The 12909-nt window shown below is 36.8% G+C and overlaps 1 protein-coding gene across 2 annotated transcripts in view; it reads right to left on the bottom strand.

Moving 5' to 3' along the window:
• ngef (neuronal guanine nucleotide exchange factor) overlaps positions 1–12909 on the bottom strand; it is a 35437-nt gene that overhangs the window by 7278 nt on the left and 15250 nt on the right. For both annotated transcript variants that reach the window (XM_065280517.2, XM_065280518.2), the window contains 8 exons: positions 11201–11421; positions 10729–10889; positions 7998–8150; positions 4334–4463; positions 4182–4256; positions 3099–3188; positions 1347–1510; positions 805–963 (listed from right to left, as the gene is read on the bottom strand). In XM_065280517.2, the coding sequence (XP_065136589.1) occupies positions 805–963; positions 1347–1510; positions 3099–3188; positions 4182–4256; positions 4334–4463; positions 7998–8150; positions 10729–10889; positions 11201–11421 (1153 nt within the window). The remainder of the gene's footprint in view (positions 1–804; positions 964–1346; positions 1511–3098; positions 3189–4181; positions 4257–4333; positions 4464–7997; positions 8151–10728; positions 10890–11200; positions 11422–12909) is intronic.

Here is a 12909-nt window from a genome sequence, read left to right on the forward strand (position 1 = left end):
TAGCTTCATGCTAGTCATGCTAGCATCATGCTAGCTTCATGCTAGTCATGCTAGCTTCATGCTAGTCATGCTAGCTTCATGCTAACGTCATGCTGAATCATGCTAATCATGCTAGCATCATATTTCATCATGATAACTTTTTTAAATCATGCTAGCTTCACACTAAAACATGTCAACAGCCAGGTAAACTACTAGACTAAATTTCTTTTACATTTCTGTCAATCAGCTTTTTGCATTTTCATGCACTGGTAATTCCTTGGGAATTGCATATCTAGTTTGATATTGTTGGTGTAAAAACTACACTTATTTGCTTGGGTCGTTTTGCTTATCAAGAAAAAACATCTTAATTTAATAATTTTTTGATATTTTTTTCTTAAAAATAATTTTTTGCAGTGTAACAACTACATGGCACAGCATACACAGTCCAAAGTTAGATGGACATCAGAGATATAAAAAAGCAGTCCATTGTATTAATGACATATGGTCGTTGTTTGCAATGTTTGTATACTGTAAAGTCACGTTTGGACGTGAGAAACATTGCAAGATCTTTGCAAGATTTCCTGTCGTCTCTGCTGAGACTCGCATTGGTTGTAAAGTGAATCTGATGGTGCGCAGTGTGGTGTCATGACCCCATAGCGGCACTTCACACACTACAGAAACAAACGTGTTAAATCGATTTTTGTCTCATCATGTCTGTGGTCTCTCACATTTTGAAAATCTGATAAGATTTAAAAAATCTTTTGGTGTGTACCCGGCTTAAGACTTTTGTAGTCAATTAACGTAATTAGTGGAGTTCATCCTCACATGGTTTCTGTCTTGAGCATGTAGCTGACTTCACGGTCTTCTTGGTTCTCCATCAGTTTCAGCACAAATGTGCAAGCCAGCATCTGACCTTGATCTTCCAGGTCTTCTGTCCTCAGCATGGAGCGACTGCACGAGTCCAGAACCTGGTACTTCTCTCCACTGATACACAAATATAAAAAACACAACAAATAAATAAACAGCAATGACAAACATAGCAATTTCTAAAAATGTCCATGCTCATAGGAGATTTGGGACGATTGTATGGGTAATGATAGACTCGTATATTGGTCTCATCTTTAAATCAGCAATAACTGGCATGCTTTTGCTAATTAATAGATGGATAGATAAATAGATAGATAGACCTTTGTGTTGCTAACGCAATGCTTTACTAATTGAGCTACAGGATTAAATTAAGTTTAAAACATCAGGGGGCACGATAATGTGTTCATTTTTAAAGTCATGTTTATCATTAACCCATATCATATGATAATTAACCAGTAATGGTCTACCACTAGTTGATAGTGTTATAAAGTGAAGATTACCTGGAGCTGCGTTTGGTGATGAGCAGCAGGTTATTGAACAGAAACAGATAAATGGGTTGATAAAGTCTGCGGCTGCGCATGGTCCTGGTGCTCTTGGGTCCTGACATCGACTGGACTTCACCCTTCTTCAGAAGCCAGCGAGAGTGTGAAATCACAGGCACTGACTGTAAATGACAGGTGAACACATCATATTATGAAAGATGAGGATTTTTGATATAACTTCTTTATAATAAACCATACATAAACATTGTCTTCTCTTCCCTATCTGTTGTGAAGCGCATGCGCGAGACTAAAGTCACGTATGCGCGTATGACGTGGCTGACGTGTTATCTGGTGCCCACCAGCTGTTTTTTTTTAACGCCGGGCTTCGTTTACAGTCTGACGCACGCTGTAAGTTTGAAAAAAAAATTGGCAAACATGTATGAGGATAACACGTCATCCGCGTCACTGGAGTCACTTGACTGTAGTCTCGTGCCTGCACTTTACAACAGACGCGAAAGAGAAAACAATGCTGAATAAAGTCTTAATTTTTGGACTAAAATGTATTTTCGATGCTTCAACACATTCTAACTGACCCACTGATGTCACATGGACTACTTTGATGATGTTTTTGTTACCTTTCTGGACATGGACAGTATATCGTACATAGATTTTCAATGGAGGGTCAACAAGCTCTCGGACTAAATCTAAAACATCTTAAACTATGTTCATCAGAAGATGAACGGAGGTCTTACAAGTTTGGAACGACATGAGGGTGAGTCATTAATGACATTATTTTCATTTTTGGTTGAACTATCCCTTTAATCCTGTTTTGTACACACACACACACTTGAATTGAACACACACTGTATAGTGTGTACATAACCGAACTGAACAACTAGTTGTTAATGAAGTATTTAAATGTCCATCATGGACACAACAGGTCTCTCTTCTAAAAAATAAATGCATAGAAGGTGGAAAAGTCTTCTGTATGCGCGGTGCAGAAAATGACAGAGGCACGAGCGTTTGCCAACTAGTGTTGCCAGATTTGCATGAAAAAATCCACAAATAAACCAAAATAAATCCAAATGCTTTACCTCAAAGATCAAAATATATAGATCGGCAGCTATTCACTTTAATAACACCAAAAACTTGATCACTTCATGAGCCAAAAGCCATAACCTGTTAAGTGACACAACGGTATCTAAAAAAACACGAGGACCTGGCAACTGTGCAAGACAGCGCTGAGAGAACCAGCCTCACAAATGCACAACACAACGGCAAGGCTGTGGTTTATTGCAAAACATAACGTTGAATTAATTTTGGTCAAAGCTGTGAATGATAACAACATTAAACGTTAAATTGTTGCTATGGTTAGCACTGTATCAGTCATCACAGTTTCGGGAGCGAGTCTTGTTTCGTACACACATGGAACGATCATTTAGGGATTCACTCCCGCATTTCAATGTGCTTGTCACTTCCGAAAGTTTCCCAAAATTTTCTCACATGAAGCCATCATACAGGTATTACACACTGATATTATGGTACTTTTGTGAGGTTTTATTTATGTACATCTGGAGCCTGATGGTTGATTTTATTGTTTGGAAAAGAATTTCAGATGTTACAAGAAAGAAAATCATATGGGTTTGCTAAAAACACCATGAACGTAAGCAAACGATGGCAAAATGTATGAGTAAATTATACAGCTTCAAAGCTGAAATGAGACGGTTTTGCAGTTTTGACACAATATTTTGTTTGTCTTTCGTATTGTACCTTTGTCTTGAAATCGAGTTTTTTCTCAATGTTGATCAGCTCTTCAGTGCGACTCATCTTCCTCACGCCTTCATTGCACTCCTTCACAATCTGAAAGCCACAAACACTGTTTGTCAGGGAAATCCCAATAATATCAATTATTAATCTAAGCGAATCAGATGACACAAAACACCCAACATTAAAATACATTTTTGGCATTTTTATATAAAAACGAATAGAATTATTTAGTCCATGTATGAATTTTGATTCTTGTGGGAACTGCCCTGTTCATCAGGTTTCACTGTTCTTGAGGGCATGTTGTCATCACAATAAGAAAAACACGCACCCACACGAGAACAAGTCTGACTGAAAAACATTTACAGGATTCACTTTCATCAGGAGAATCAGCTGAGAACCGTTTGGCAAATTAACAAATGTAATAATAAACTCATTAATTTAATGTACGATCTTTTGTGCAGTGACTTAATTTGACATTTGTTTAAACATGACCGGTTTATGCAATATGATGCATTCATGTCATGTCTTGCTTACTGTGTAGAACTTATAAAAACCCTTCCCATGTTTATCAAACCTAAGACTACGTCTTCGAAACTAAATCCTAGATTTCTTTTACTTGATTATCGTATGAACACAACATATGCAAAATCAAATACACTCTTGGAATTTTTTTTTTAACAAAAGCTGTCACTGGGATGTTTCCATTTAAAAGATCCTAATATGTACCATTAAGGAACATAATTGTACATTTAAGGTACCAGTATGCACCTTTTAGGTATTTTTTGAAAACTTTGTGCTTTTTTTGTGCACAATGCACAACATTTATAATAACTTAACATTTAGTAGACACAACAAATGTAAAAATAATTATTTTAAGAGGAAAACAATTAAAAAAACAGCAGCATTCCACCGAACAATTATTAAAAGTCATCTCTTGGGTGTTTTCTTGGCAAGAACAGGTGTGGCAGGGTAACCTTGGTACCGATGACAGCTGGGTAAAGGTGTGCTTGGCAGGTGAAAGTCTAGATGTATTAATAGCAGAACATCTCACCACACCCAAAAAAAAAAAAAAAATACACATCTTACCCTTTCCAATTCTTGATGTGCCAATATTGCAGATTTTTCTCTGTCTGAATTTTCCTCCACTTTCTTGAGAATATTCTACAATGTAAAGGACTTATTAGTAAAACAAGATATTGGAGATATTTGAAATGTTTTGAGAATTGGCTTAAGCTTACTTGAACAAGCAGTTTGAGGCGTGTGATTCGCTGAAAGGGAAGAATGAGGAAGGAGGTGAAGGAAAGGCCCTTTACTCTTGGATGAGTCTCCAGACTGGACATACTCTCCCGGAAACTAGCATTTTCTTGTCTAAACAAAAGATGAAAACATATTTGTCACGTTCACATACAAGCACACAAATGTCATATAAATAAGCGTTGCACAAGATTTAAGAAAATCGTGACGTGCGATACTTGCTAAATAATGCGATACGTGACCCTGGACCACAAAAACAGCTAACAGGGTCGATTATTTTTCTAAATTGAGATTGAATAAATAAGCTTTCCATTTATGTACTGTATGATTTGTTAGGATATGAAAATATTTAGCTGAGATACAACTATTTGAAAATCAGTAAATTTAATTACTTACATTTGATGTTTGTAATAAAAAGACACTCAATGTAAAGCCAAAGTCTGACAGACAATAAAATGACCAATCATTATTCAAACAGTACCATAAGATGTCAGATACAGATTAATTATGTCTTTTAAATATGTTTTAAGTAATTTTAAGTAAAGGGTATATTTATAAATGTTATGCATAACTAATGTTTTTTATTTTTTTTATCTGTTTTTATTTACATTTATTTTACTCTTATTTACTGTGATAACATTTGTGTTATATCGGCCTCATATAGGCCAATCGGCCATCCAGCTTTCTTAATATCGACTATAAAAAACATATCCATCGACCTCTAATATTTACAGTAGAACTTTTACAAAATATCTTTATGAAACATGATCTTTACTTAATATCCTAATGTTTCTGGCATAAACATTTATAATTTTGACCAATACAATGTATTGTTGGCTATTGCCACAAATAAACCTGTGTGACTTATGACTGGTTTCGTGGTCCAGGGTGACATATGTATGTAAATCTATGTAAATTAATTAAAATGCGGATATACATTCCTAACATATATATTATACATACATAACCAACAGACACGTATCATATCTTTATCATTACATAACCATTACTCTCTCTGTCTCCGTCGATTTAAAACTTTGACTACACATGAAATCATTCAGCTACTGCATATCACGTATTTCAATATGATATCTGTATAGGCAAATTCAAACAGATAATGAATGGCACTTGCCAAATATTTTATTTTAGCCATGGGCCACCCATCAGACCTATAAGAACTCACTAAAAGCAACTTTATATTTACACCATGGCACCCACCAAAAAACAGATTGCCATTTAAAAAAATTAAATACATTTTTATATTTTTTCATCAGGTTTTGTGGTGACTGTATTTGTGAGACTAAGTAAGTCATTTTTATATTTTTGTGTAAATGCTGTTAGGTGAAGCGCTTTGGATATACAATATTCTTGTGACAACAAAAGTTGGACGTTGGAGTTGTTTTAGGGGTTGTGCACACCAAAGCTTTTAAACGCAGCTGAAAACACCCGGCGGACGCCGACCGCCAGCTTTTTTCAGCCGAATGCCAGCTTTCTTCAGCTGAGCGCTTTGGTTGCTGTGACACTTCTGCTTTGTTTATCAGTCGTTGTTCGATGCGCCGGTTAGTTGTTGTGATATTTGTCCCGCCCCTCCTCCACTGTGATTGAACGGCCGTGTGAGAGCTGACATTGACGAGCTGAGCTTTTTACCCAAAGTTGAATATTTTTTTTCCTTTTGGCGTTCAGCACTAAGTGTGGAAAAAACGCTGAGAGGCGGCTTTCTCCGCAGGCTCTGGTGTGCATGCCCCCTTACTGGTCAAAATAAAGTAAAATAAAGGCCACCAACTCACAATTTCAAGCAAATAAAATATACAAGAGCTTGAAATTTCTTGACAGATGTTGATTCTTTACAAAAAATAATTAAACACTAAGAAATATCAAGATGTTTATTTTAATGCTTGTTTTGTCTTATTCTGAATAATTTACGCCATCCTGAGGCCCCATTGGAAGATTGTTGAGGCCCCCTTTTGGGCCCCGGTCCCCTGGTTGATAAACACTGACCCAATAGATGTGAAAGGTGTGCAGTTCACCCACTTGTCCAGCAGGTGGCCTAAAAGTAAAGCTACTTTATTTATAAGTTATTCAAATAGGACTTCAGATAGCACCATTTCCTAGCCTGACGTGTCATACTCAATTCTAGTTAGAATTTCCCGACCTCAAATGTTGTGGGCGGGGCTAAATTTGGTTGGCACCCAGGCTAACCATTTCCATTATTCTACTTATTTTTTCAATTCTTCATTATAGTGCTTAATCTGAATACAAAACATCTAATTATTATAAACATGATTAGTATTTAGTGGGATATCGCCTGTAGTGCAACACAAACTCAAATATACTTAACTAGGTCACAACGCATCCGGAAGACAAAACTGAAAGTTTTGAGATACTTTAGATGTTGGAGTAAACTTTACCTTAACCTACATAAAAATACTTGGACATGGAGATTACAAGCAAACATATTTTTTGTAACCCAAAGAAAATTTCTGTCTTTCACTATAATCTTACCAGGAATGTAAAGCACTAAAACTCCTCAGGCCAATAGGCAGAAAGTCCCAAGAGTTTTATACGGCTTACAAACACACACATACGAACAAAGGCAAGCACCTAAACAACATACCTAAAGCTATAAGTTCCTTACAATGAGCCTGTAGGGTGGATCCCAGGGAAAAACTAAACATGAACGTAAACTACAGATCTGATTTACAGCAAAGACTACACACATAGTTATGTGTTATTATACACATGCAACTTTCACACCCTAAATACACATCCAAACGAACTAAAGCACTAAACTAAGATAGCAGATTCACATTGACTCACTTTATGCTGACATTAATCTCAAAATGTTCAGTTTTCGGCCAATGATTTCATTACAGAGTGCAAACTCAGGTGCGTGGGAACATTGTGAATGAAACATCTGTGCTTTTATTTGTTTTTGTTCCACTGCCACACCCACCAGTCAAGCCAAGTCACTGTGTCGTATATATTTACAAAAAAAACATAATTTGACGTCACACACGTCAGTTGCGGCACAAAACAAGAAATCGTTGTCATATTTCACAGCTTGCGTACCCTGTAGGTTTACATTATTTAATGCTGGTTTGTTTGGTGGGTGTTTATTTACATTTATTTGGTTGGTAATGGTCTTTCTGGTGAAACTGGTTCACCAAGAAGTCTTGCCACACTGGAAAGACACTCAGGTATGCAAACGCAGAATCATACCCTTATCTGAAATATTACAAGCGGATATCCCTGTTGTATACACTTATTACACAGATTGGCTGGTGGCAACTTTTGCATGTTTGTTATTTCCAAATAATAACCACTCAAAACTAATAACACACATAACCCGGATACTGATCCTGAAAATCTTTTTACGGGTACAGAGTTTAATATTGCACAAAAATTTTATATAAATATGTCTATTAATAACATATATGACATTATATTTACAAATGATTCAACCAAATAGCGTATTTACGATTGAACGTCTTAAAACCGAAATTGGACGGGTTTTCTCAGGGAAGTTGTGATTTGTGCGGTCTTATAAGAACTATTTTTGATTGAAAATCTAATTTTTTATAAATCAATTCCCACTACAATCTATCTTTCCATGTATCTTTCATACAGACAGTTAAGATGGTGTCTTACAGTATTCGTCTGTAGTTCTGCTCCTGGTACACCTGGTTGATGACGTAGCTGATGAAGACCTGGAAGTGTTTAGCGGCGTGATGATGAACAATGTCGCACACGTCTGAGATCAAGATGGACTCTTCGATCCTGTGCTCCAGATCCATGAGGAACCTGAGGGCATGATGACATCACCGCAGTAAGAAACACAGTATCAAGTGTGACAATCAGTATACTTTCATGGTAATGGGAAAGTACATCAGCACTAGGAAACAATACCTGTACGCCAAAGACAAGGGGTAAGTTTAGTCCTACCCTAAAATGAATGTTTGACCTGTTTTAAAGGGACAATCCACTTTTATTGAAAATATGCTCATTTTCCAGCTCCCCTAGAGTTAAACAACTGATTTTTACCATTTTGGAAATCTATTTAGGTGATCTCCGGGTCACTTTTAGCATAGCTTAGCACAATCCATTGAATCTGATTAGACCATCTCAATAAAAAAAATAACCAAAGCGTTTCAATATTTTTTCTATTTAAAACTTGCCTCTTCTCTAGTTACGTCGTGTACTAAGACAGACAGAAAAATAAAAGTTGGGATTTTCTAGGCAGATATGGCTAGGAACTGTACTCTTATTCTGATGTAATAATCAAGGACTTTGCTGCTGTAACATGGCTGCAGGAGGCGCAATGATATTACGCAGTCCGCGAAAATAGTCCCCTGCTATTGAAAAATACGGATGCAACTACAGAAGAAGTTTTAAATAGGAAACATATCAAGACTCTTTGATCATTAGGGCGATCCTATGGTCTAATCAGATTCAATGGATTATGCTAAGCTATGCTAAAAGTGGTACCGCCAGACCCGGAGATCAGCTGAATGGATTCCGAAATGGTAAAAATCAAATGTCCTTGACAGTTGTCCCAAAAATCAATTGTCCCCAGCCAAATAGAAAATTACCCCATGATTTACTAAATTCGAGACACATATGTCCATCTTTCAGAAGAGCACATTTGGAGTAATTTTAGTAAATGAGTTTAAGTTTTTAGTCAATTTTAGTAAAATAGTTAGCGTTAAGTCCAAAATAACATCATAACTGGAAGCTGGTTATTATAGTTTATAAAGTTTAAAATAAGGATAATTGTCTTACAATAGCGCATAGATTACCCGACGAAGACCTTTATTAACCCCTTGGAGCCGTGTGGATTACTCCTGTGAAGGATGGATGCACTCTTTGGGCTACAAAGTCAGTAGTTGTTCCCTGATCCCTTTTTTCTTCCATTATAAGCTTGTAAAAGAAAAGACATTCACTGAAATAACTCCAAATGTGTTTCGTCTGAAAGATGATTGACATGTATCTCGGATAACTTGATAGTGAGCAAATCATGGGGTAATTTTGATATTTGCGAGGAGCATCGCTTTAACTGAAAATAACTTGCCCTGACATATCTTAAAACATGTCAGTCAATGTTTTGTCTCAAGATCCACACCATCCAAATTAAGGCATTTTATAAAAGTGACTTGAATATTCTAATTTAACTGGCTTAAGCTAAGCCTTGTCTGTGAAATCGCGCCACACTGATTTGAGACATCCCCTACTGAAAGACTGGTGGTGCAGGCTGGTTTAAGAGGGTTTTTGGACACTTTTTAGCTGGTCATAGATGGTCAGGCTGACCCACCAGCTTGACCATGTTGGAAGCTTGGCCAGCCTGGCTAAGCTGGTTAGCTGGTCTTACCTGGTTTAAGATAGAAGTTGCTGGTTTAAGGTGGTTCTTCCAGCCTGGCAAATGTGGTCTTTCAGCATGGACAAGCTGGTGTTAACTGGTGGGACTAGCTAATAAAGTGGCAAAACCCTCCTTAAACAGCCTGATACACCAAATAAAACCAGGATGGGAGCTTAGGCTGGTTTTAGTTGGTGTTTTCAGTAGGAATATGTTTTTATAGTCTGCTTGGTGGCACAGAAATGAACTCTGGGACACATTTGCTTAATCTCATTAGCGTAAGATTATCTGTGTACTAAGACAATATACTGAAAGTAAATCCAGTGTTGTACAATGAACTGTACAAAAGCAGGTGTGGAAAGGCCGAGTCTGACTCATGCATGTGAATCATCATTGTGGGTGGATCGGCATAAAAAAAGGCAGCTGACTGGAATCAAACCACATCAGCCGGTTAATTTTAGACCGCAGGCTGCAGAATATGAGCGTGTGTGAAGATGAGTTTCTTCTGAAAAGACTTTTAGAATTTATTTTGCCAACAAAATATACCGTTTTAAACAGCATGGTAGCCTTTGAATTTTAAAATAACAAGTACAAAATGTACTTCAGTGGTAAGAAAACACATTTCTCATATGAAACTTTTAGATTCACATCTGTGAACAAGAACCCACTTAGTCCTCCTACTGAAACGCACACAGTGTACCAAAAAACCCCCTTCAAAGGAAATTCCTTCTGAAATTAATTTTGTAAATTTTTCAAATATATAGATTTAAATAAATGCAGACTTTCCAAATATCTGAATATATGTTTTTCTGATAAATTGAATCAATAAATTATTTGAATACCTAAGAAGGTATATCATAAATGCATTTCTTGCAAAAGTGTTTGTGGTCTAGCGACTGCTACAAAACACTGTGCCCAGCCTGAGTTCTTAGTTGGCTTTCAGTAAATAAAACATTGAATCCGACAACTGGGAACCACAATGCATATGAAACTCGATGCAGACCGCAAACCATCCCTCCACAAACACACCTCTCGCTTGCCTTCATGATGTCCTCAATGTTTGAAAACAGGAAGTGCATGTCTGACTGACTCAAGGTGTTGACAAGAGGAGGGTGGCGAAGAAAGTGGGTCTCTAACAGCTCCAGACTTTTGTAGTACGACGCTTCTGAGGTCACCAGTTCAAACATGGCCTACAGACACAAAGATAAGAGAATACTTCAGATGTTTATCTGCTTCGTGTTGTTTTATGGAGCAACTTTTGACATTGACACCAATACATATTTTTTTTGAATTTGGTGGTTCCTCAGCCTGCTTGGCCTCGTGGGATACTAAATTGTGCACACTTAAAAATCTATCCAGAAAATTTTTTTCTGATACAAAGAATATGCACATACTACTCGCCTCGCATACTGATTTTCGCCCACTATATAATATGAATGTAGGCGATTTCGAACAAGGTCACTGTATAAACACTGTGTAGTCGCTGTTAAACGTGTCCCACCTCCTGCAGTATGACCTCTTTTGTATCCAGTGTTTGCAATAGTCCACTGTTCTTCACCACGTCTAAATTCTGCCAGAGACTAAGCGAATGTGCGTTGTTCCTCAGCTGCAGCTGCAATGCAGGCGCAGCCACGATTTCTGCAGTCGGAAGCCCATCTCTCTGTCGCCTTTGCTCGATCTCCTGCTGTTTGGAAGTGTCACGATATTCCTGATACAAAACATCTGCACACACCAAATGATGTTAGTGATTCTAAGCAAAATTTTAATTTTCATCAAGGATAACTTTAAAGGGACAGTTCACCTAAAAATGAATATTCTGTCATTATTTATTTAACCTCAAGTTGTTACAAACCGGTATAATTTATTTGTTTGGATGAACACAGGAAGATACAGTGTGTGCAAACAAGCAGGAAACAGGAGCACCATTTACTTTCATGGTAAGAAGGAAAATACTACAGGTGTCAATGGTGCTCAGAAATGGTTTGGTTACAATCATTGCTTAAAATGTCTTCCTTTATGTTCAAAGAACTAAGAAATGTATACAGGTTTGTAACAACATGAGGGTGAGTAAATTATGACAGAATTTTTTTTTGTGATCCAATACAGATCCAATACAAGAAGTATTGGATCTTAGATGACAACAATACGGACTTTGACCCAGGATAAAGGAATACATCTAAATGAATCTGTTAGCACTACTGGTTGCATATAGGGCACATACATCTTCAAAAAGTATGCAATTTACTATAAATGACATGCATTTATTGTTACGATTTCCCTTTATTCATATTCCTAGTGTCTCTTTTATATTGAATCAATTAACCTCAACATGGCAACCCAGGGACAGTGTTGGGGGTAACGCATTACAAGTAACGTGCATTACGTAATAATATTACTTTCCATAACGAGTAAAGTAACTCGTAAAACATGTTTTTTAAAAAGTAATGCAAGTTACATTCAGTTTAATTAATTTGATTAAAAAATGATCGTAGTCACATAAAATGATGCACTCTATGCGTACAAGCATGTGTGTGAACAGTTTGAGTCAGAAACTGAGATGGCAGGCGAGAGCTCGACATTTTTATGATGAAATATGCTATTTCTAAAAGCATTACGTTTCAGCCAAGAAAAAGTAATGCAAAAGTAACTAAAAAGTAACGTTAGCATTACTTTTCATGAAAAGTAACTAAGTAATGCAATTAGTTACTGGTTTGGGGAGTAACTTAAAGGATTAGTCCATTTTCTTAAAAGAATAATTTACTCACCACCATGTCATCCAAAATGTTGATGTCTTTCTTTGTTCAGTCGAGAAGAAATTATGTTTTTTGAGGAAAACATTGCAGGATTTTTCTCATTTTAATGGACTTTAATAGAGCCCAACATTTAATACTTAACTCAACACTTAACGTTTTTTTCAACGGAGTTTCAAAGGACTCTAAACGATCCCAAACGAGGCATAAGGGTCTTATCTAGTGAAACGATTGTCATTTTTGACAAGAAAAATAAAAAATATACACTTTTAAACCACAACTTCTCGTTTAGATCCGGTCGTGATACGCCAGCGTGACCCCACGCAATACGTCATGACGTCAAGAGGTCACAGAGGACGAACACGAAACTCCGCCCCAGTGTTTACAAGCGTCTTGAAAGAGGACCGTTCCTACGTTGTTGTATGTCAACTGATACTAATTAATGTCTTTATGTTGGTTT

This window comes from Paramisgurnus dabryanus, chromosome 8, assembly GCF_030506205.2.
Source record: "Paramisgurnus dabryanus chromosome 8, PD_genome_1.1, whole genome shotgun sequence".
In the NCBI taxonomy this organism is placed as follows: domain Eukaryota; kingdom Metazoa; phylum Chordata; class Actinopteri; order Cypriniformes; family Cobitidae; genus Paramisgurnus; species Paramisgurnus dabryanus.